The sequence below is a fragment of the Danio rerio genome, chromosome 1 (assembly GCF_049306965.1).
Source record: "Danio rerio strain Tuebingen ecotype United States chromosome 1, GRCz12tu, whole genome shotgun sequence".
NCBI classification, from domain to species: Eukaryota; Metazoa; Chordata; class Actinopteri; order Cypriniformes; family Danionidae; genus Danio; species Danio rerio.
The window spans coordinates 48,821,016-48,843,447 of NC_133176.1; the positions used below are offsets into that span (position 1 = coordinate 48,821,016).

General features: G+C 34.8%; 1 protein-coding gene across 9 annotated transcripts in view; it reads right to left on the bottom strand.

Annotated features, from left to right (window-relative positions):
• Window positions 1-22,432, bottom strand: part of grin2bb (glutamate receptor, ionotropic, N-methyl D-aspartate 2B, genome duplicate b) — a 193,567-nt gene that overhangs the window by 166,053 nt on the left and 5,082 nt on the right. For 3 of the 9 annotated variants that reach the window (XM_017355013.3, XM_017355012.3, XM_073946022.1), the window contains exons 1-2: window positions 17,193-17,961; window positions 14,868-15,493 (exon numbers count right to left, since the gene is read on the bottom strand). In XM_017355013.3, coding sequence (XP_017210502.1) covers window positions 14,868-14,894 — 27 coding nt within the window. In that variant the 5' untranslated portion in view covers window positions 14,895-15,493; window positions 17,193-17,961. Of the gene's footprint in view, window positions 1-14,867; window positions 15,494-15,742; window positions 17,962-22,432 lie in introns of those variants that run through there. The other 6 variants (XM_073946063.1, XM_068219735.2, XM_068219730.1 and 3 more) reach the window with 5 other exon arrangements.

The following is a 22,432-nucleotide window of genomic DNA, read 5'->3' on the forward strand; positions in this document are numbered from 1 at the left end:
AAATGCTGTTTGTCTAATTAGTATGTTTTTCTTTATTGTATTTATCCATGCTTGTAGATTCATTCATTCATTCATTTTTTTTTCGGCTTAGTACTTTTATTAATCTGGGGTTGCCACAGCGGAATGAACCACCAATGTATCCAGCACGTTTTTACGCAATGGATGCCTTTCTTGCCGCAACCCATCTCTGGGAAACATCTATTTACACTAATTCACACACATACACTACAGACAATTTAGCTTACCCAATTCACCTGTACAACATGATATGACTTTGGACTTGTGGGGGAAGCAATATTTAATGGAAATATTTCATTTCATCTCCTTTTTTGTATTTTAACAATTAAACAAACAAACAAACAAAAGGATTACGTTTAAATTAGAAATAACGAGCTCTGTTGATGGAATCAGCCCCAATTTCTTCTCAGATGGGATGGCGAAAATTGGCCAAAATCAAAGGTTACCATGGGCCAACTTTGGCCCGCGGGCCCTAGGTTGGGCATCTTTGTTATAATTAAACAAGATAAAATTGGAAAATTTATGATGATGAAATCTGATTAACAGTACAAATGACTGTAAAAATCTAAACAAATTGCAAGTTAGGTCTTTATATAATAATACAGACCTATTGTAATGCAATAATTAGGCATGGGCAAGTATAAATTACTAATGGTATGAAAACCTTGAATAAAAGTATGACAGTTTCACGGTATCATCCAAAAAATTAGAGTAAAGAACCGTCTTACCCATGGTTTAGTACAGATTTAGCTGAGATCATTCACCAAAAACATCTTTTAGCGTAAAGACTTAATATGTCTGATTGACAATCTTTTCGGGCTATAAGAAATAAATGTACTCAATAGCAAAAATCTAGTTATTTTAAGCACTATTTGGCTGTTATTGGTCCTGATTCTCAGAGGTTTTGGAATAACAACTGTATTCTTTATTGAATTGGCCATCTCTTCAATCACGTCAACAAATTCATTGGTTTTTGTTCATCTACAAAACTCTTACTGGGAATCACTACTATATTTACACTATATTTACTTCTTAACATTCAGGAAAAACATCAGAACCTGCGTTCTAGTAGTTTTATTAACCTTTTGCGTACCAAACTTCATTTGGTCGTTATACTCTTTTTGGTTTCCTGCTGCTGAGGCATGGAATCATCTGCAGCAGAGCTTAAAAATCAACACTTTAATTCAACTTTTAAGAACTCAATCCAGTCAATAGTACAAGATCACTGTCCTTGTTTTTAGTTTTTTCCTGGTTTTCTATGTGAAATTGTTATTGTATTGTGTCCCTGCTACTTATTACTGTATCTGCTTTTTATGTTGCCTCTTGGCCAGGTCGTCATTGTAAATGAGAACTGGTTCTTAATTGAATTACCTGGTTAAATAAAGGTTATTATTTAACACAGTATATTTTATTTTAGGAAACATTTATAATGTTTTGGACATTAAACATGTCAGGCTAAATAATTGAAATAAATTATTGACTTCTGCTACCTTAATTAGTTTCAAAAGCACAGATTTCTTTACAACACACAAAAAACACGATAACACTATTTTGATGGTCCATTTGAGTATTGGTAGACTGTCTGCTTAATATTTGTTGATACTGCTCCTTCAAATGACATTTAACTGGTTATAAAAAACTTAACAAGTACATGTCAACTTGCACTAACCCTAACCCCAACGCCAACCTAACAGTCTACTTATAATCTAATGACAATTAGTTGGCATGTTGCTGCAACATAACTTAAATTCAACAAACAGACTATCATAATAAAGTGTGAACAAAAACACAATTAGGAACAGTATAACAGAAAATTTGGCGATTTAAAAACCTTGTCTTTTTTTAAACCATAGTAAACCATGAAATCGGTTATTGTCCCAAGCCTAGCAATAATATGCACCTTTTGTAAAGCTGCTTTGAATCAATAATTATTATATAAAGCACTATACAAATAAACTTTCATTGAATTGAATTGAATCGAAAATGTGTAACATTCGCCCCACCTACAACTCAATCCAGTTAAAGAGCAGGCTGTAACATCAGCATAAGTCATTGTACTTGACGCAATTTACAAAGCTAGATTTCAAAACAGCTTAAAAAAAAATTACTTTTGGGATCTTGGGAGGTGATTTCACCTATATCCGAAAAACATGCATAACATCACAAGCAGATTACACACAAAAACACTCAAGCGAACAGACATATGCTCACACAAGCACTGTACACATGCATGCACAAAACAACACACAGCCCTAAACATATGCAAATCCATATGGGCCCACAAACTGAACTTACATACCCACAACTTCACACACCAACACAAACTCGCAGTATGTGTGTGATTCTGAGCAGCTTTTTTTTTTTTTTGCAGAGGAACAGCAGCACCACCTATATATGCCAAATACAGTAAATGTTAGGAATGGTCCCAATCATAACATCTGTATCAGAGCGTATCACACTCTGACAGACACGAATACACTGACAAGCAGGTTTTCGGGTGAGAGATCACTTCCTCCCCTGAGGGCTTGGTGATGGCCTGCTTCTGTTTTGACCAATCACACGCAAGTATTGGCTCACCCCCCCTGCCCATTGGTCATGGGTAATTAATTACCAAGCTGTTCCTTGTTTAGGCCAAATGAATTTCAACACATGGTTACTATGAAACAATGAGTCCCATCCCAAATCGCTCAATCGTCCACTCCTTGGTGCTTTGTGACATTCCATAAAGCCTTCGCTAACGCAAAGCAAAAAGTGGAGGAAGATTCAGAAATAAAGTATATATACACTTTACAAGGGCGCAATGTGTTTTAAATAGTAATAGACTCCCATTACCATTATACATGAACTACAAGCAGGTCACCAAAAATAATCAGACTATATTCCGGCATCATTATTGGTAAAGTCAACATAGGACTCCTCATTAGCTATGTTTCCATCCAAAGATCTAAATTAGACGTGTGCGCAAAAGTTAAAAAGAACAAAATTGTCACATCCTGATAAACTGGCACCAAATATTAAAGAAAAATGGGATTTGCTGGTTAGTAGTAGACACGTTGGGCCTTTTTCTTATATGATAACTTACTTGCACCTCAGAATAATTTTTTCGCCACTCTTTGGGAGTGCAGCCACTCAAAACAGCTCTGAGAGGTAATACTGAACCACTTTGATAGTGGACTTTGGCTAAGGGATTTTAGAACGACCAAAACAACATTTCAGATATTGTGCAATGTGGTCAGTCCAATGGTTTGTTCATTAATGCCATCCCATCTCAATAATTAATGTTATCACATGATCCCATGACTTTTTTGATTTGTATGCTTATATTTATTCAGTAAATGTGTTTTCCTCCTGGTTTATTTATTTTATTTCCAACACAATCTTACGGCAGTTCGTAACTTTTCGATTTAGTGGCCAATTCGTATGAATACATAAGATCTCATTCGTACAATTTAGTACGATTTGCTCAACCCCCAATGACGGTTTGGTTTAGGGGCATGGTTAGGTGCCATGCCTCCTTTTTAAAATCTTACATTTTCGCACGGCTAAACTCGAATAATTACAAATTCGGCAGTAAACTGACAAAAAGATGTAAAATACTTACATCCCCTTACGTTCATCATACTCAGTTGCGCACATATGCTTTTTATGCTTTTTTATTTATGCTCATCTTGCCATTTCCATTTTAATGCATTACAGTTCAAAATGTGCATAAAAATTGATGGATGGTGATTCAAATGGATTGAGTTCATGATCACTCCCATTCAACCTAACAACTTTTTGCTATAGAACATTTAAGATTCATTTTTAAATAGTAAATATTGCTTCCACACCCCCTTTCTTCTGTAAATAGTAAAGATAATGCAAAGGGATTTGTTGTTCTGTTACTGTCATGACAAAAGATTAAAAAAAAAATTTGTGTTTCCTCTTTAACCCCTGATTAGGGAATTTAAACTGGAAAGTGACTGATGTCGACTGATGTTGTGAATTTATCAAAAAAGTAAATAAAAAAATAGTTGGATGGAAACTAATAATTCCAGTGGTTGAAAGAAGGTTTAATGGACAAATTTATTTCATTCTTGATTGGAAATCCTACAGTTGATTTGAATAATAAATCAAAACCTCTTGTTGTATAAATGAGTAGTCAAAATGCATTGATTTTTTTCACTTTTCGGTTTAAAATGGTGTGCATGCCCATCAGACATTTTAGCCGAAACTGATTTTGAATGCATGGCGATATACTTCTGCCGAATATATATTCCATTCACTTGCACTCAAGCAGTTATCAGAGTGTTAACCAGGTCAGTTAAAGGTCTCTCAAAAGGATTTATTATAGCAAAAAGCCTTTCTTAAATTTCTATTGATTTTTAACCGGTTCAAAGTGGATCATTACAATCCTATTTGTCAATGAAGGGATCAGGGTTTGCTGCGCAGCATATCATGGTCATGTCAGTCACGTATCCTTCGCCTGAACAGTCTCTGCTGCACTGTTGTGAGTCCTGCTCTATAGAGCAAAAGAGATGCTTTTAGTTTAGAGGTAGTCTCTATTGTACTACTAAACTAAACCGTTTTTATTTCTATTAAAGAAAATGAAATGGGTAAACACCCACTGGAGGATAGACAAAGCCTTTCCTTGTATGTAATTAATTTATTTAATTTGGGGTTTGTTTTACAACTTTACAATAGGTTTTTCTGACATAATACAATCAAATGTCATAAGGGAATGTGCAGCATTTTGAAGGGATAGTTTTTATCTTGAAGGGATAGTTCACCCAAAATTGAAAATTCTGTCATTATTTATTCACAAAAACTCACAATTTACTCACAAACTTGTTTGAGTTGAAGAAAAGATGATGTTTTGACAAATTTTAGAAACAATTTACCACATGCACAGTATTTGATTTCAATTTGTGATCAACAGAAGAAATAAACTCATAAAGGTTTGGAAATTTTCCTTTTTGAATGAAGAATCTCTTTAAATAAAATAAATAAAACACTTTATATTTGAATAGGCCACATGATAGCATAGATTTAGTATCTACCAGAGCTTAACATGACCACACTAACCAGCCAAACTTTCATCCTCAACGTAAAGATCATTAGCAGCTATCCCTATGTGTATGATCAAAGTTTAATATTAAACCCTAGAGCATGGTAAATCTCCAGGAATAGGATTGAGCACCCCTGCAGTAAAGGCAGACAGCTAGAAAATGCAGACCAAACGTTTTTACGTGACAGCTAATCTGATATATCCAGTATTTCACACTTCACAAAAAATAACAGCAAAGCAAAATACGGTATTGAACCGCAGTGTTTGGTGTAATGATATTTTGACTGTTGTCTGCAGCGCAGATCCGCTTAGTTGCCATTTTCCTGGCCATATCCTCTATTTCAAAGCAGCGAAATGTCATTAAATGACAAAATGAAAGACATAATGAAATTACACTATTAAATATGCACATCACTCATCTTAGAGACTTACGGCACTGTGCATGACTGGACAAGAGCTCATTTAGTCAGTGAAACTCTATCTGTAATGAAGTCTTGCGCTGTGATTAAGGCTAAGCCTCGACCATCTTAGCGAACGAGAGCCAAAATCGCTCCTAAGGAGATGGAGGTGTGAATTACAACAGGTGCACATTGATAAACTGGTAAATCATCGCAACGGGAGGGAATCAAAACACACACACATGCGCACACATAAACCCTTAACTGGCCTGTTTGTAAAACTGACCTGTGTCACAACACAAGGTAACACCTTTTGACCCGATTGCACAGGTCAACTCTGTTAAACGTACACACAAATACACCCAATGGAACCAAATCCCCCTAATTTGTTATTCGATAAACTTAAAGCTGACGAGAAAAGACCAGTGCAGGATAATGACCGCCGTGTCATGTCAATCTGTCTCTCCTGCCGCCACAAACACTTTCACACGCGCTCATTTGTGCACTACAGCCGACAGCAGTTTGAACTCTGTAACCTGCTTTCACTTTTCAGTTTTATCTGACAGTATACTGCTACACACAAAAGAGCTTCAAATAAAAATGAAAACGCAATAAGTTTTATTCATTTTAGTTAAGAATGTTTTGTGGTTGTCTTGTGCATGTTTTACACCTGCAATCTTTGCAAAGTTGCTTAGCTAATAACAAAATATAAATAAATAAACAAATTTAAAGGTGCAGAATGTAAGTTTGACACCCAGTGGTTGAACTATGTATTGCGCTCTTGGATCAAAACACATTTTCACTCAGCTCCTCCTGTGACGAGTTGCCAGACTGACGTAACTACGCCTGACTATCAAGCTTCAAAGCTGATTTAAATTGCGCTTTAATTAAAAGCAACGCCAAGTGATGGATAATTTTTCATAATAAAATGAGTTTTTGTCATAACCAACACCTGTAATTTCTATTTCAGAAACAGCTTATTTCTCACAGGAGAACAACAGGATAAACGGATCACCTCAGGTACTCCTCACGTGCTTTGTTCAGTTTTAAATACTAATAATGTTTGAATGCTTTTTTATGTGACATTTATTGCCATACTACTGAAAGCAGCAGCAGATAGTTTACCTCAGATCTTGAAAATAAACCATTTGAGAATAAACTCAGTGCAAGCCAACACATATCAGTGATTCAGCATCTACATTTAATAATGTTAAAACATATTTTGTAAGATTGTAAACCTTACCATTTAATTGGAGTGCAGTGAGTGCTCTATTCTGTGCTTCTGAATGGCTTTATTTTAATTTCTATTGTGTTTCGTCTGGTGCAAACAGCCAAATTGTTTATGACTCTTCTAATATTTACGTTCATAATATTTATATTATTTGCAAGTTAATAACCACCTCATGTGGAACTCTGAATCTGCATCTCATTTTGGAGTCTGTCCATCAGAGGTCACATTTTAGTCGCGGATGCATACTTTGAAAGCAGAATGTCTGACTTTAGCATTGATTTCAGATAAACAAGTATGTTTCCTTCAATATCTGCAAACATATTATGTTTTTTTATGCTTTAGAAGTCAAAGATGTACATAAAGCACCTTTAAAATGAAAGTATTTAAATTATTATTAACACTGATATTTAATAGAACTGATGATGTTTCTATGCATGTTCTCCCTGCGTTCGCGTGGGTTTCCTCCGGGTGCTCCGGTTTCCCCCACAGTCCAAAGACATGTGGTACAGGTGAATTGGGTAGGCTAAATTGTCCGTAGTGTATGAGTGTGTGTGTGAATAAGTGTTTGTGGATGTTTCCCAGAGATGGGTTGCAGCTGGAAGCGCATCCGCTGCGTAAAAACGTGCTGGATAAGTTGGTGGTTCATTCCGCTGTGGCGACCCCGGATTAATAAAGGGACTAAGCCGACAGGAAAATGAATGAATGAATGTTTATTTGCATTTAACAATATAGCAGTATTAATCTGAAACCAAACAAATAAGAAAAAAAGTTCCAAATGAATATACTGAAACTAATCAACAAGCTTTGTTGGCATCATAAATTATCCCGTTAAATATTTCCCAAATTATTTTTAACAGAGCAAGGATATTACCGTATGTCTGATAATACTTTTTCTTCTGGAGAAAGTGTTATTTGTTTTATTTTGGCTAGAAAAAAAGCCGTAATAAAAAAAAAACATTTTAAGGTCAAAACTATTAGCCCCTTTAAGCTACATTTTTTCTCGATAGTCTACAGAACAAACCATCGTTATACAATGACTTGCCTAATTACCCTAATCTGCCTAGTTAACCTAATTAACCTAGTTAAGCCTTTAAATGTCACTTTCAGCTGTATAGAAGTATCTTTAAAAATATCTAGTAAAATATTATTTACTGTCATCATGGCAAAGATAAAATAAATCAGTTATTAGAAATGATTAGAAACATAATAAAACTATTCTGTTTAGAAATGTGTTGAAAAAATCTTTTCTCCGTTAAACAGAAATTGGGGAAAAAAATAAACAGGGGGGCTAAAAATTCAGGGCAATAATAAACCTGACATCAACTTTATATATATTTATTTTTTTCTAGCAAACTGCTTTATTTAAAAATAGTATATTATAAAGTACTAATATTTTTATCATCATACAAAATGATCATCATTTATAATAATGAAATCAAATTGTTATTACTATATATTAAATAAAAAAATAAATACATCATTCATTCAAAATAATAAGAAGAATTAATTTGACAACATTATTTTGATATAAATCCTTATTATTACAGAACTATATTGTTAACTTAATATTATTAAAGTCCCTGCAAAAAATTTTACTAAGTTTTATAGATGTTATAGTATCAGTATGTTAGTCTTAAGAATATCTAAAAGCTAGTATGCTAAAAAGAAGCGACAAAATTCAAATTTAGAAGATTCCAGTTTGTCACTTCCACCTAAATGGCTTGATCATTTTTATGCCACCTCATACTTCAGTTTCTAAGCAAATCTTCCGACCAATCAAATGCTCTCTAGTATCTGACATCCCCCACCCTCTTCAAGACATTTCTCATTTGGTTTCCATTTGATGCTTTTGAGCTCTCACTGGCAGAGCTGTGAAAAAAAAACACTATTGGCTAGGGGGTGGAGCTACTCTAAGAACCAGCCTCTCTTTATGTTTCAGTTGAGATTACGTCAAACATCGAACAAAAATGCACATTTCAAAGCATTTCACAGTACTTTAATTGAAATACAATTAAAATAATAATTATTATACTCAATATTATTAATCATCGATCATTCATTCAATCTCTTTTTGGCTTAGTCCGTTTATTAACCAGGGGTTGCCACAGTGGAATGAACCGCCACACTTACTCCGTCTCCACTACAAAACAATTGAGCACCAACAAGGCTACACATTTCCCTAACATGTTTCATCATCCAACCCTGAGAGACTTGTATTGACTATCATCCTTGCTGTTTGAAAGCAAACATTTATATAAGTCAAATTTCCCCAGTTATCGAGATGATAGATTAAGGCTTGTTGTTTGCTCGCTTGCTACACAAACACAAGTGCGATGTAGAGCAGTACACTGTCAGACAATTTGTGTACACGAGCGAGTGTAAGTATCATTATTTCAGAAACAACGGCTGACGCCAAATCAGATTTGCACCATCTCTGTGTAGCAGTTCTATCATTGAAAGTCTAGAATGCCCTCGTGTCCCTATGTTCCGTTGCCATGCCAACAGAGGCTCCGTTACCACACCAACAGAATCTCTGAGTGATGCTTCACTCCGAAAGACATTCCACACTGTCCTCATCCCTCTGGTCCCCGTCAATCAATGTCAAACTTGACTGACAGCTGCTTCGACCCCTCTGACGTGGGCAAAAAATGCTGTCACCTCACGTTAATCAGCAACGGCGCATCCTAAGAGGCCGATACGAGGAGGCCGCGTCATCAGACACTTTCAAATCCACTAACGACTTTCCTGTTTCCCTTCGAACGAGCCATCAGGCACAACAGAGCAGGAGAGTAAAAGGCATCTCGACCTCTCTTTCTGTATCCCACCCTATTCTCTTATCCTCTTTCTCCTTCTCAGTATTTATCGCTCTTACTCTCTCTTTCATTAACCCACTTAGCTACAATGTCTGACCCAGACCACAGGCGCATTACTCAAACTGGATGGAAGGCAGCACGACCAAGAGCAATTTGGCCAAACGCCTGCACGGAAAGAAGACAATGGGACGCTGAGTATCACAAACGCACACATTTATTAAGACAACAGAAAATTAAAGCCCTAAAAGAGAAAACAGACATGTCGTTAAGGCCCTTCGAGGAAGCGACATCAAATGTAATAGAAATGAGAGAGATCAGAAACGTATGGGAGTAAGTTTCGAAGCCTGATAGTAGTGTCCATTTCTTTTCGGGTAGCCTGTTTTGCAAATCGCACTGAACAATTAGTCCTTAGCGTCTGTTCTTAAATCAGTAAAAAAAAATACAAGAAATACACACGGCCAGGTTTAGACTAATACGTCTTAGTTTTAAAATAGCATTTTAGAATGAAACGATCCACGTCCACACTGAAGTCTCATCTAGCATTTCTGAAAAGATCTCCATCCACACAACACAACTAAAAACACACATCACATGACCACTCACACACAAACACACAAAAACACTCTGTCATGCGCTGCAGCGTCTGAGCTCCAGCAGTCAGCCAAGAGAGAAGTGCACATTGAACAGTTTATCAAGGATGTACCGCTGGATCGCTATAGTTGTTAAATGTGATATTTAATTAATCTTGTCTCTATCTAACGACTCTTCAGTCTTTAGAATCTATCAGGTGACGTGTCACAGCGTCAGTACACTCGTTCAATCTTTCACTTTGATGCTTGTACTTAGTCATTTTAGCGAAAACCTTAGATACTGTTGGTTGGTTGCTGTTGGTTGTGCACCTTTTTACAAACCAAGTTTGTCGACGCCATTATAAGGACACAGATCACTCTGCCTATTCATGCCAGAGTCATTCAGAAAAAGTGATTGACAGGTGGTAATTTGTGTGTAACTTATCTTTATTTATTTATGATTTGGTTATGGGTAAAACAAAGACGATGTGAGCCAGGTAGTTAAAACTGTAGGCTGCAAATAATTAATTCTTTATGAATTAAGTAATTATTCATAAATAGTTAATTCACCACCACCTATGGGGACGATGCCATCGTCCATTATGATGTTTTACATTAGACATCGTACAATGCCAAATTGGTCAACATCGCCTAACCCTAATTAAAATTATTTTAGTTTGGAAATATTTTCCATATTAAAAGGAGTTTTTGTCCAAACCAACACATGAAGTTTCTAATGTTAGAAATGGCTTCTATTTCTCACTGGTGGACCACAGGATATGATCACCAGGTAGAGCTTGTGTGCTTTATTCAGTGTTAAATGCTAATAATGTGAGTTTGAATGTCATTTTACATGGCATTTATTGCCCTACTACTGAAAGCAGCAGCAGATAGTTCATCTCAGATCATGAAAATAAAATAAATTGTTTGAAACTGAACTTTAGAACTGTGACTCAGTGCAAGCAAACACATTTCAGTGATTCAGCATCTATATTTAATAATGTTAAAGAGGGTTAAATATCTATTAATTAGATCATAAACCTTACCATTTTGTTGAAGTGCAGTGAGTGCACTATTGACTAATATGCCATCATAAATTGTGAAAATAACCAATAGAAGAAGGCTTTAAAACAAAATTAATTTTTGATTATTCAAATGGTCAAATTGTGACTGAGGAAAATTGAATGAGCTGTCCAGTTTGTTATTTGCCTATAGGCTACTTTAGGCAAATAACAAATAAAAACTAATAAGCACTCAAGTTTTAACAGATTTGATTGATGATAAATTGATGATAATAAATTTTCATATTTCTTTATAAAAAAAATTCTAATCTCATAACATTATTTATAAATCTGTAAAAACTTAGTTTAAATGCACATTTGTATACACTTCATAGTCAAATAGTATTGTAAGCACTTCAACAAAATTGTAGGAAATATTTTTGGTAGATCAAAAAGTCTGGTCACTATCCAACAAGCTAATCCAGCAATGCTTAGTTCTTAAAATATCACTAAAATCCAGTATTTTAACCCCATAATTTAATAGAAAACGAGGCGAATAACTGCAAAAATGTCCACTTTTTGCGAGAAAAGAACATCCTCCTTCAATAGGCTGGTTATGAAACAGGGTTACATTGTAACCTTCTCACCTAATGTTTACGTTCATAATATTTATATTATTTGCTAATTAATAAGCACCTCATGCGTCAGACTCTGCAGGAGTCTGCTAATGTCCACCGAAGGTCGCATATCAGTCGCGGATGCATACTTTGAGAGTCTTTCTGAATGAATGAATGAATGAATGAACTATGGGGTTTTCCACCAAGGCAACATAAGATGCTGAAATATAATTGGCTAAAGTGGCAGTGGGCGGGTTAAAAGACCAAAACAAAGACAGCATTCCGGCACATAACGCACATTTTCAAAGCAGAATATCTGACTTTAGCATTGTTTTTCTGGTAAACAAGTATGTTCACTTCGCATGTTTCTTAAACTTCTGCTAATATATTATGGTTTTTGAGAGTCAAAAATAAGATAAGAGAGATCAAAAACGTTTGGAGTAAATTTCGAAGCCTGATAGCAGTGTATATTTCTTTTATGATCACCTGTTTTGCAAATCGCACTGAACAATTAATTCGTCATAAGCATCCGTTGTTGAATAAGTCAACTACTGATTCAAATGATCCAGTCAAGGCATATCTTCATTTAAAGAGACAGTTCTCATAAACATGAAAATATAGTCACTATTTACTCACCATCAAGTTGTTCCAAACGTTTATAAGTTATATAAGAAATTTTGCAGAATATTTTGCAGAATATTACAAAGCAGTAACCGTTGACTTCTATTGGAGAACAAAAACTAAGTACATGATTACCTTTTTATTTATTCTTCAAATGATCCTCTTTTGTGTTCAACAGAGGAAAAGAAATGCAGATTTGTGACTAGTGAAGGGTGAGTAAATGAGGAGATCATTTTCATTTTTGGGTGAACTATCCCTTTAATACACAGATTTAAATAATCCATTCAGAGTGAGTCTCCAGTTAATGATTCGCTGAATTCACAAATTCAAAATGAGCCAAAAACAGCAGATCCTCTGAGCTTTCCACTGAAACTGTATGATTTATTATTGAACATGAAAATCATTTGGGTCTCAACTGTCTGTTGTTTGTAAGGAGAATGTGCTGTAAAAAGGCAAGCAGTTTGAGCCCACTGTTTGAAATGCTTGAATGTAGAAGTCAACATTTGTTAAGCAGAAAAACATATAAATAAAATAACACAAATTTGATTGGCCTATTTTAATATTGTTGATTTCATCTTAAATAATTGTATGCACCTAATATGATCAACTACATTTGTCAAAATGGGCATAAAATAACATGAAACAACTTGTGTACATAATGATGGGTAATGCATTGCACTCCATTTTCACTCCAGTACAACTTCCGTTACATGAGTGACGAATGTTGAGTGGATTTGCAGGTCTTTTATCACTTATTTGATTGAAGTGCCAAATTATTTATTAATTATTTATTTATTTTCTGTTCCTTTTTTATTTTATTTTGTTTTATTTTAGTTCTTTCTTTCCTTTTTCTTCTGTTCTTTCTTTCTTATTTGCATGTACACTTCTTTCTTTCTTTCCTATTTGCTTGTATACTTCTTTCTTTCCTATTTGCATGTACACTTCTTTCTTTCCTATTTGCATGTACACTTCTTTCTTTCTTTCTAATTTGGATGTACACTTTTTTCTTTCTTTCTCTCTTTCTTTCTTTCTTTCTGATTTGCATGTACACTTTTTTCTTTCTTTCCTATTTGCATGTACACTTCTTTCTTTCTTTCTTATTTGCATGTGCACTTCTTTCTTTCTTTCTTTCTTTCTTATTTGCATGTACACTTATTTCTTTCTTTCTTTCTTTCTTTCTTTCTTATTTGCATGTACACTTATTTCTTTCTTTCTTTCTTTCTTTCTTTCTTTCTTATCATGGTAAATTTAGGCCCTTCTGGTCGATTTTGTTACTATAGACACAATTTGTTCTCATTAATGGCCTTTTAATGGAGGTGAGAAAACATTTACAATTGTGAATTATTATTTTTAATAAAAAAAAATCTATACTATATTAATATATTTTAAAATGTCATTTGTTTGTTCATTTTCTTTTCGGCTTAGTGCCTTTATTAATCTGGGGTCACCACAGCAAAATGAACCGCCAACTTATCCAGCATATGCATTACGTAGCAGATGCCCTTCCAGCCACAACCCATCACTGGGAAACATCCTTGCACATCATTCACACACATAAACTACGGACAATTTAGCCTACCCAATTCACATGTTTTTGGAGTTGTGGGGAAACCAGAGCACCTGGGAGGATACCCACGCCAACATGGGGAGAACATGCAAACTCTACCTTCTTGCTGTGAGGCAAACCTGCTACCCACTGCTCCACCATGCAGCCCAAAATATTATTCACTCAAAAAATATTTGTAGTAACTTTTTTAAATGGGTTGAAACAACACAATTATTGAGATTTTGTTGGGACAACTTAATTGTTTTATGTTAAATCCACTTTAATTTGCAAAAAAAAAAAAAAACTAATAGATTACCTTAATTCCTTCATGTTGTCTTAACACAAATTGATTGTGTGGAACCCAGAATTTTTTTACAGTGGTAATTCCTTTGATTCAGGCTCAATTTTCTGCACAATTACTTCAGCATTTACTGCCACAAGGTAACATTTCTTATAATTATCAATGCTGGAAATAAATTTTTGTCCTGATTTGTTTTCAGGATTCATGTGCACATTTGCTGGATAAAAGCATTGATTTCTTTTAAAATCTTTTTTATTTTATTTTTTTTTGCATATTATTCACTAAGTTGTAATAGGCCTTATACCCAGCAAGCATTTTTTTTTAAAAGATGTCTAATAGACATATAAACATAGTCTAAAACAAGACTAAATTTTGGCTGTCAGTAAAAATCTAATAGATGTCTAAGAATAGGCCAAGACTAGACTAGTCATTAAATAAACAGAAATGAATGACTACACATATAGGGTCTGTATGATCTGTCAGTTTGACAAGTCTAGTTTTGGGCTATTCTTTGATGTCTATCATATTTTCACTGACAGATCAAGTTTAGCCTTGTTTTAGTCAAACTGTCTACATTTAGATGTCTATTAGACATCTATTAAACACAAAAGTGTTTGCTGAGTAACGCCAATAATTTAATTAACAACATAGCCGGAGAAAAAAAAAAACAATAGAGAAGAAAGTAAAGCAAAGCTCATTTCTTACCTTGAACATTGCCAGCCCAACTCCCATTGTCTCTCCTCAACTCCTGCATGATGATGTGAGCTGGGTCTTGTCTCGTCCTCTCATAGCCCTGGATGAAGGTGTTACTGACCGCTGAAGTAGTTTGAAGGATTGGTAAGAAAAAGTAGGGGTGGTGTAAAGACCGTGGACAAAAGTAAACTCCAGGCTGGATGGCTGAGCACAGGCTACACTGAATCAAAACTATCAAGAAATGTCACTCAAGAAAAGTAGGGAAGATGCCTGGCTCAGAAATGAAGACAAAATTAAAGACAAGTAAGGTTTGAGCTATGCGAATGATGTTCAGTCACTCAAGAAAAGTTAAAAGTCTTATATCAAATCTAAGAAATGGATATTAAAGTTGAAAATGAACCAGGACAAAGATAGGCCTACAAAATGTAATATAAAATGAAAAAAGAGAAGAAGATAAAGAGTTTCTTGGTTAGACTAAAAGTTCATTTTCATCTGTAAACAAGTCCACAAACTCTGGAGTATCTCGATGTCCAGCAGAATCCAGTAGTGAGAGGCTTGTAGAAGTGCTGTCTGGTCTTATATTGTCATTGGTTCAGGTATCCATATAAGTCCTTCAGGACCGAGTCCTTCTCATGACACTATAGAAACAGAAAAAACAGAAGTATTGTCAGATTTTCAGTCTAATGACTTTAAAGGTCTAATTTGATGACTTTAAATAACTAAATGAGATCTTTTTTTCCCTTTTGTTCAAATATTTCAATTGATCTAATATAATAAATGCTTAACTATTTTGGAGCACAGAGGGGACAGGTGTTTGACAAAAACAGGGACACACTTACAAATGCATACTAATATATTTATGTGTGATATTTAGTCATGTTACTTACCAGTCTAACTGTCCTGTGGCATTTCATCATTATTTGGGTAATGTTACAAAAACATGATACACAAGACAGAGGGCGAGTGCAAGCATTCAAAAACAAGACAAGATGGTTGACCTTCCTTTGATATATCCGTTTCACCCAATAATAGGTTTGTTTGTAAGAAAAAAAAAAAAAGTCTTATAAGTTCATTCAAGAGAAAAAATGGTGATGATGGATTTAAGATGTCTAAAGAAATTTCCATAAAACATCTGAAGCTGAATTTCAGGAGATTACATAGAAGCAATCACAAAAAAGTTAGCGTCAGCTTAAAAGTGATGCACAGAAAATAAAACATCAGCATGAATGAAAAAAGGAGATGCTCTGATTTCTTTCCATATGAAGTTCTTGGATCACCATCCCCTTCATAAACTTAAATAACTGACAACATTTTTTAATTTTATTTAATTTCCATATTCAGAGGTAATAAAACATATTACATGAAATAAATCGAAAGAATATCAATAAAAAATAATAATAATTCTGTCACGAAATGTATCAAATGATGTGTAAAACTGATTTAAAAAGGATCATTTAGGAGGTATACATAACTTACAGTGGGGAGTGAAAAGTTTTCATTCTCTAATGAGCTTGAAGTCATACAGTGGTCATGTACAACAGCTAAAATAACAGATGCTCCAAATAAATCAAGAGGTGGTGATAAGAAAAAAAGAGATGCGATGACAGCCTGTCCGAAAAAGGAAAGGATGAGCAGATAAAACCGAGGCGAGTGACAGAAGAAAATTAAACACTCAATAAAACGAAGGAGTGACCATAACAGCGCAAATGGACTCAAGCTGGCAAGGAGGTGAAACAAAAAATGACTGCTGCACTAAAACCTAATCAATTTTTTGAGCAAAGACCAATTTATTGTTCACAATTCAGGTTTCATGATTCAACAGCTCAGAGGAGGCTGTCGACAACACAAATCACAAGTTGGAAATGTGTCCATAAAGAGAGAATGAGGCAGTGACGCCAACCTCACCCATCTCAGGCAAAGAACCGAAGCAGAAGCTCATCTGAAATGTGTCTGCAACCGTTTCTCGAACAAATAAAAGACACCAATGCTTGCACTGGAGATGAATGGAGAATGTTTCTGAACGGGCAGCTCAAGACCAGATGTGCATGATAGTGTGTTTATGTGTTTAGTGTGTGTTACAAAAGAAAGAGAGAACAAATGTTTTCCTATTTGTAGGTGACAGTGGAAGATGGACACGTTTGGAGAAGGGAGAAAATGGCCATGGAGAAGTGATTTTTAATTCCTGACACCTGACTGTCCATTCGTTTAATGACGGTGTGTGTATGTGTATGTGTGTGTTGATGTGTGTTTTATGTACATGTAAAAATAGGAACACACAAGTACACACACACACAGACAAACAGACCGGACAGACACTAAACAAGCCGTCAAACCTACCTAGAAGAATATTAAAGCATCCAGGGAAAAAAAGAGTGATACGTGAGGGTAGATGGTGGAGGATCAAAAGAACTGTTTGAAAAAAAAGACAGAAAGAGAAAGAAAACGAATTTAAAAAAAACGATAAGGAGATGGCTTGTGAGTTCCTTTCGCAATTCCAACCAACTTTCATTCAGGGAGCATCACACTTTCCAGATGAAAGGATGGAGGGAGGGATGGAGGGATAAGGGGATGATCTGAGGGAAGGAGAGACAGGTGAGGGAATGAAGGGGGTCATAAATAGTCAAAAACGAGAGTAAATAAAAGAAAAAAACTTGCCCCTTCTTTCTCTTCGCCCCTGCCTCGTCATAAATAGACAAAATTATACACCAAATAAATGGAGAAATAGATCAGGAGGCAAATGATGGAGAGAGCGAACAACTGAAAGGATGATGTGCCTCCCAGCACCACGATGAGAAAGAAGAAAAAAACAAAACGAAAGAAAAAAACAAATACTCCAGTGCCTTCCGTTTTCCTTCCTTTCTTTTAAACAGGGAGAGCAGTCAGTTTGCTCCGGCTGTCCAGTTGTTGCTTTAGTTCTTCTCTTTCTCTTTCTTATCTCTCTCACTCTTTTTTCCACTCTTTCTCCCCCTTTCTTTTGGCTTCTGTTGAAGGAGTCCTCCGTTTGCAATAAATAATAGCCCTTTTCCACAGACAGTGACTGAGGCAGAACAGTAGGAAGAGGTGTAATGGTTGCGATGTCTGCCCAAGAATTCCACACCTCGAGTCTGTGCTCTCTCACTCACTCACTCACTCACTCACGCTCTCTCTTGCACCCCTCCCTTATGGACAGAGCGCTGTGGAGTAGGAGTGAGCCAAAGAAAAGAAGAATGAGAGGGGTCCCTCTGCAGGATTACTGCACAATTGACAGAGAGAAAGAAAGAAAAAGGATGAGAATGTCTTCTTAATTCCAGTTCAGACAAGGTGTAATATGGATTGAAGCAGCAACCATATTGCAATTTGATTTTGAGATGGAGCGCATAAGTTACACCTAGAAGAACATTAAACATTTTAGCTCTAATTATTGACTCCCCTGTAAACAAGTCTGTAAAAGTGTTTTCCATTTATTTACGGTTGTAAATTGCATTATGGGAGGTCGACTCTGATCTGTTTGACTTTGGGTGTTGAAAATTCAACTCTACAGTTGAACAAAGTGACTTTTATTGACATTTTTGTAGTTGTACATATAATGTATAAGAAATAATATATAGAGAAATAAAGCTGTTGTAGAGAAACAAGGCTTTTGCACTGTAATATACAACACCAACCCAGGCAATAACTCATTTTAAACTATTTAAAAAGTTTATAAAAGTCTCTTTTTCAAACTTTTCAGGGTTAAAGAAGAAAGATCAAGATCCACAATCAGCCAATTCAAATGTTATCTCTCGACTGAATATGCGTTATCAATGGTTATCAGCTGATAGATATGGGCCAGTATAGGGGATGTTATCATCCATTCACATGGTTAGTCATCTATAGATCACATATGACTGCAGACAGAAGTTAACGAGAATTATTTATTCTATTTAATACATTTCCCATTAAGGCGACACGGTGACGCAGTAGGTAGTGCTGTCTCCTCACAGCAAGAAGGTCACTGGTTCGAGCCTTGGCTGGGTCAGTTGGCATTTCTGTGTGGGTAAGCTAAATTGTCCGTAGTGTATGAGTGTGAATGGGTGTGTATAGATGTTTCCCTGTGATGGGTTGCAGCTGGAAGGGCATCCGCTGCGTAAAAACATGCTGGATAAGTTGGCGGTTCATTCCGCTGTGGCGACCCCAGATTAATAAAGGGAATAAGCCGAAAAGAAAATGAATAAATGAAATTTCCCATTAATTGAATTTATTAAGGTCTACCCCTACCCCAACCATCACAGTATATGTAAAAACAGATCTGGATGTGGAGTCTTCTCTATTAGTATAGCTGATTAACCACGATAATTATTTATAATATTTATTAAATTTCTCATTATTTGTATTTTATTAACGTCTACCCCTACCCCAACCCTAAACCCAACTGTCACAGTAATGTAAAAACAGATCTGCATCTGGAGTCTTCTCTATTAACCATGTGGATGGATAATAAACAGCTTTCTGAGCCTACCAGTAGGCGCAGAAGACCCCTCCTGACCCATATCTAACAGCTGATAACCACCGATAACGCCCATTCAGTCGAGTGATGACATTCAAACTGGGTATCCTAATGCAATTCAAAAGCATAAATATATGAGGAAAAAAATAAAATAAAAACATGAATTACAAAACAAGGAAAACTGCTAATTTATGGATATTTGTAGTGTAATTATCTAACAAGAATTTGATAAAACTTTACAATAAAGTCCCTTTTTTTAAAAAAAAAATACTTCAAAAGCATTTTCATTAATTTCCACATTAACAAATCCAACTCTTCAATTTAATAATATAATAGTAATTATTACAATATAATGAACAGCTGAATGCTTGTTAACTAACATTTAAGGGCACCTATGATGAAAATCAAATCAGTTGGTGTGTGGACAAAACTGTGTGTAGGTATATGCAAAGTTCTCAACCTTTTTCACTTCGAGGCCCACCTCCTTCTCCGAAATGTTTTTAATAGGCCCACGCCTGGCACTTTTTCTTAAACTGATAGTCTAAAGAAAATGCTTATTTAAAACCTTTATTTATTATCAAAATATTTCCTTTGCTTGTTCTATTATTATCTTATTTTCTACAGCATTTTATTTAAAATATATATATATATATAGAAAATTAAATGTAGAATATTTAATAATATATATTTTATTTTATTTTTACAACACACACAGATTCAAAGCTTCTGAATTATGAAGAGTTTTTGGGCATTTTCTTTAATAAATGAACCTTTACAGGACAAAGATGACAAAAAAGCTGCTGCTTTGAAATGGACTCACTACTATTCATCTACTGATTATCTCTATTAAAAATAAACAAAAAAGTATAATACAGTAAAAAAACTTTAAGTCTGTTGAAACGCATCGATCTGAAGGCGGTTGGGTTTTTAGGATATTATTGAAGTTCGCTAACAGTAGGGAACAGCCATTACACCAATCCTTTTATATAAAACTTATTTAATAATTAAATCAAATAATTATAGCACAATAATTTAGTTTATTTTAATTCTCGCGGCACACCTGTAGCATCGCTGAGGCCCACTAGTGTGTCCACTGTCATATTGGAGTGATATAAACACAACAAGTCTCTTTTTTTAAATTTCTTGACATTAATATATATATATTATATATTATCAAAGTCAGAATTATTAGCACCTCTGAATTATTCACCCCCCGTTTATTTTTCCCCCAATTTCTGTTTAAAGGAGGGACGATTTTTTTTACACATTTCTAAACATAAGGCTAATAATTCAGACTTCAGCTGTATGTATATATATATATATATATATATATATATATATATATATATATATATATATATATATATATATATATATATATATATATATATATACATACAGTTGAGGTCAGAATTATTAGCCCCCTGAATTATTAGCCCTCCTGTTTATTTTTTCCCCCAATTTTTAGAGAAGATTTTATTCAACACATTTCTAAACATAATAGTTTTAATAACTCATTTCTAATAACTGATTTATTTTATCTTTGCCAAGATGACAGTAAATAATATTTTACTAGATATTTTAAAGACACTTTTATACAGCTTAAAGTGACATTGAAATGCTTTACTAGGTTAATTAGGTTAACTAGGCAGGTTAGGGTAATTAAACAAGTTGTATAATGATGGTTTATTCTGTAGATCAAAAATATAGAGTTTAAAGGGGCTAATAATTTTGTCCTTAAAATGGTGTTTTAAAAACATTGTTACATTGACCATGTGAAGTTGGTCATGTATATACAAAAAAAAATCTACATAAAATTTTATTACAACTATACAGAGAAGCCAAAAGAGAAGAAATATGCAGATTCACGATACAATAGGTACAATATGAAAATTGTTCCTGCTCTCTTGTTAGTACAGAGGACAAAAGCATATATCCCATACTCTTTTAGGATGCTCTACAAAGCTAAAACAAAGTCGTAAAATTTTTATTCTAGCCAAAATAAAACAAATAAGACTTTTTCCAGAAGAAAAAATATTATCAGACATACTGTGAAAATTTCCTTGCAATATTTATATAATATATAAATATTTAAAAAAGAAAAACAAAAATCAAACTGTATATGTGTTTGTGTGTGTGTGTGTGTGTGTGTGCAATGCAAATAACATTTGTGTGAGACGCATTATTTCAGAAAGCCTGAATAAACTCCACCACAACTACATGAAATAAATTTACCTGGTATTTTTGACTAATTAGCTGTATTCCAGCTTCATTCGTGTCTATCACTGACTGCTGTTTATCTGCTGTAACACATGAGAAGCAGACATGCACGTGGAAGCGGAGGGAGCAGTTCATTTGGATTTAAAGCCACAGGCTACAAAAACAGCTACACTGTACTCAGACACAAAAATGGGCAGATTATGGAGGCTATAATAAATAATCTGATGGGTATTTTGGGCTGAAACTTTACAGACGCATTCTGGAGACACCAAAGGTTTATCTTATATCTTGTAAAAGGGGTAAAATAGCTGCCCTTTAATAAATTTGTATAAATACCGCAATATGCATTACCTAATGTTAAATAATGGACTTAACCATAAACTGTTACTGAGAAATCTTTTCTATGTGACTACTAGCATTTCCTTACATTCCAGCTCAGTAACTGTGGCATGTGCGTAATTCAATTAAAATTCCAGCTCATTAATTGAAATGGAGCCAATACTTAATTCCGCTTATTCCCCGGTCCTACTCAGATACTAATTTTGTACGGCTGCATTACCACTCCATCTGTCATCGGTCTGAGATTTCTGTGTTCAAGTGAATGTCTGCTTCTCAGATGTCTGCTCTCTCAAGGACTCTCTCTCTCTCTCTTTCTCTAGATTCTTGGCTTCAGCTACTGATCACTTGTGCTTTTGATCCTCCATTTCTTGGCACCTGTCTCCCACTTCTTTTTGAAAAACTCACACAGACTGTCTGCCTGTTGCTCTTTCCCTCTGTTGATCATTTTGAAACAGACAAAAATATAAGAAGAGTTATAGAAGAACCACAGAAATTGTGCAAATTTGGATTGTTATTATAATAAATAAATAAAATAAATAAATACAATGTACTA